This window comes from Dipodomys ordii, unplaced genomic scaffold (assembly GCF_000151885.1).
Source record: "Dipodomys ordii isolate 6190 unplaced genomic scaffold, Dord_2.0 Scaffold50, whole genome shotgun sequence".
NCBI classification, from domain to species: domain Eukaryota; kingdom Metazoa; phylum Chordata; class Mammalia; order Rodentia; family Heteromyidae; genus Dipodomys; species Dipodomys ordii.
In genome coordinates, this window is record NW_012267266.1 from 2,470,029 (window position 1) to 2,473,412 (window position 3,384).

General features: G+C 38.5%; 1 protein-coding gene across 1 annotated transcript in view; it reads right to left on the minus strand.

Annotated features, from left to right (window-relative positions):
• The window catches only part of LOC105988699 (protocadherin beta-17-like), a gene marked incomplete at its 3' end in the record, with an annotated part of 6,428 nt that extends 5,067 nt beyond the window's left edge, over positions 1 to 1,361 (minus strand). Inside the window, exon 1 of the mRNA XM_013020374.1 lies at positions 4 to 1,361. Coding sequence (XP_012875828.1) covers positions 4 to 1,361 — 1,358 coding nt within the window. The remainder of the gene's footprint in view (positions 1 to 3) is intronic.
• Between the last annotated feature and the right edge of the window lie 2,023 nt (positions 1,362 to 3,384).

Sequence of the window (3,384 nt, forward strand, 5' to 3'; positions counted from 1 at the left end):
GACTGCGTGAATTCGGGGGCGTTGTCGTTCACGTCGGACACCTGCAGGGTGATGGTGTGCTGGGTTTGCAGCCTGGGAGTCCCCAAGTCGGAGACGGTGATGGTGATATTGTACTCTGCTCTGTTTTCTCTGTCCAGAGAGCCTTCTGTGACCAACGTGTAGAAATTTTCTACTGTAGGTTTCAGGAGAAAAGGGAGACTGTTCTGGATGGAACATATCATTTTCCCATTGTCTCCAGAGTCTGGATCTGAAATTCCAAAAATAGCGACCACAGTTTCCGGAGCGTTTTCTGGAATGTCACTGTTAAATAGTGACATCGTCAACTGAGGGGCGTTGTCATTTACATCCAGCACTTCTATTTCTATTGTGCATTTCCCTGAAAGTCCCCCGCCATCTGAGGCCTCAATTTCCATGCGGTAAAACTTAATTTCCTCAAAATCCAACAGTTTTTTTAATCTAATTTCTCCTGTGTCTGTATTTATTTCAAAGGCCTGAATGACTTGATTTGAGGATTGGAAAAATGAGTAGGAAAGTTCTCCGTGAATCCCAGCATCTAAATCTCTAGCTGATACAGTGATGACAAGGGAACCTACAGGAGTGTTCTCTGGTACCTGTACTCCGTAGAGTCCCTGAACAAATTCAGGGGCATTGTCATTGATATCCATAACTACAATGAGAACCTGAGAAGTCCCAGTCCTGGGTGGTGACCCACCATCTAGTGCTGTGAGGACTAATCTGAGCTCAGGCTCCTCTTCCCGGTCCAGTGCTTTGTCCAGCACCAGTTCAGGGTATTTCCTGCCATCGCTGTGATTTCCAGTGAGAAGATGGAAATGGGAGTTGGTGCTGATTGTATAGCTCTGAACTGTATTGCATCCTACGTCCAAATCTTGAGCTATTTGCAAAGGAAACAGGGTCCCAGGATGTGTGCTTTCCAAGATTTTAAGGAGAATTTCATTTTCTAAGAATTCTGGAGCATGGTCATTTACATCTTGGATCTGTAGCTCACCTTGAATAAACTGCACCGGGTTTTTCAGTAGCAACTGGAAATGCAAAATGCATGGATCTGTGTCCCCACACAACTCTTCCCGGTCCACTCTTTCTTTGAGGAGTAATTCCCCACTCTTCTGTTCCAGCTGCAAATGCTGTTTGTTCCCTCTGGAAAGAATCTGTGCACCCCGAGTGACCAGCTCCTCTACACCTAGCCCCAAATCTTGGGCTAGGTTGCCTACAAAAGAGCCTCTGTCTCTTTCTTCTAGAACGGAATATTTAATAGTTTCACTGCCCACCTCCAACAAGAGTAGCAAGAAAATAATGGTGGTCACTTGCCTTTTCTGCTGTGCTGGGATGACCGGCATCTCCATCTTTTCTCAGGTTCAGAAGATGCAGTAATTACAAAGGAATCACTTTATAGCCAATTCAGCTATCTTGGTTTAATAATCTTGATTTCTTTTTTGTTTGTCTTCACGTTGCTTGACCTTGCCTTTCGGGAACGTAGTGTCTCCAGTAATGTATGGTATTTCCCTTTTAAGCGTCAGGAACAGCTCAGCTTTGAGTCTGTGTTTCTGCATTTTTCTTTCTTAGCCTGCAGCGCCACCAAGTGTTCTGTTTTACAACTTCAAGTAATGTCCATTCCAAAAATACATTGTAATTGTGCATCTTTTAGGTCATAACTTCTCTACACTGTTTTCCTCAACCCACTTGACAGTCGTGTTTAAATAGCTAACGGTAATAGTGAGAAAAAGAGAAATATATGTGTATATTTGTCTTCCTCATAATGGTGCAAAGTCAGTACTCAAAACTGTATTCTAACAATTACTTACCTATACAGGCATTCATCTAGTGTTTGAGATACTACCCTAAATGAGGCACTAAAATCCTTCCTTTGTGGAATTTTAATTTTACTAGAATACTGATGTTTTATTTTGTTAAAATTAGGCTTTAACTGGGAGAGAGAGCGAAGGAAATGGTGCCATTTTCCAAAAAGAAATGTACTCATTATCCGACTTAGGAAGCAGTAATCCCTCTGTATTTTGCCTTTTAATAACAAAAATATTTTTAAATAGGCTTTTAAAATCCATTTCCACTCCCAAATGTACTCATATTACATATATAAAAATTATGATGTGATTTTTTTTGTCCATCTCTGGGCTATATAGCACTGAGATTTTTCAAGTTATGCAGTGCTCAATGAAGTTGAGAGGAAATGGTTGTTTGGTTTATGAAAATAGGTATAAGCTGAGAATTAAGTTAATATCCTTTATATGAACATGAAGATACTAAAGTCAGTGAAGTAAATAAAAATACTGTCTGGAGAAAGGCTTTGAGCTATGAGCACTGGACAAATGTCTATGTCTTGGCTATGGAGATAGGATAATTGAACATCACTAATATTCCAACTAAAACTATCTGGAATGAGAGCGGTGAAAACATAACATCTTGATTAAAAGAAAGAACGCTATTTGAAGAAGAGGATCAACATATAGGAACACGCATTCCCTACACTTATCAAGCCAACTGGGAATCATCCACAGCAGGTATTTATTTGAACTCTAAAATAGCCAAATATAGTTCTATTGTAATTAAAAATATTAACTTAGTTGTCATTTTATTATAAATTTTCTGAGCTGATGCCCGTGGCTCATGCCTGTAATCCTAGTTACATATGAAGCTGAGATCTGTGGATCATGCTCCAAAGCCAGTCCAGGAAGAAAAGTCCATGTGACTAATCTCAAATAAACTACTGAAAATAAGCTGGAAGTGGCACTGTGGCTCAAGTGGTAGAGCACTCACCTTGAGCAAAAGAAGCTCAGAGACAACACTCAGGCCCAAAGTTAAAGCCCCAGGACCAGATTAAAAAAAACTATGTAAAATAAAATAAATAAAAAGATTATCTGCCTTTGACAGAAACCTTAAAGGAAAATTTCCTAAAATACTACATATATAAGACCAAATAAAGGTTAACCTGAGGAGGTAAATGACTTTCTGTTTAATGAAGGCCCATAATGCTTACACAGCACAAGAAAGGAAACTCTAGCATTACATAGCAATCTGTGATTAATACTAAACTTACGCCTTTGTACAGAAATTTGAGAAAAAATGAAAGCTTGAAAAATACAATTTGATTTATACATAAGAATATCTATGAACTGTTAAATTGTTAGACAGACAAAATGGATCATCAGGAGTATTTTATGTTCTGTAATAGAGTAGTATGAATAGAAGAATATTTTCTGTTTTGAAGGAAAGCAAAAAAGACAAGCAAGCTATAATATTTAATAACTTCACTTATGGAAAGGGGACTTTATTGCAGAGAGGATACTAGCATTTCTTTATTCATGAAAATGTACTCTAAAAATCACACTGAATTGTTACTAAAATTCACCA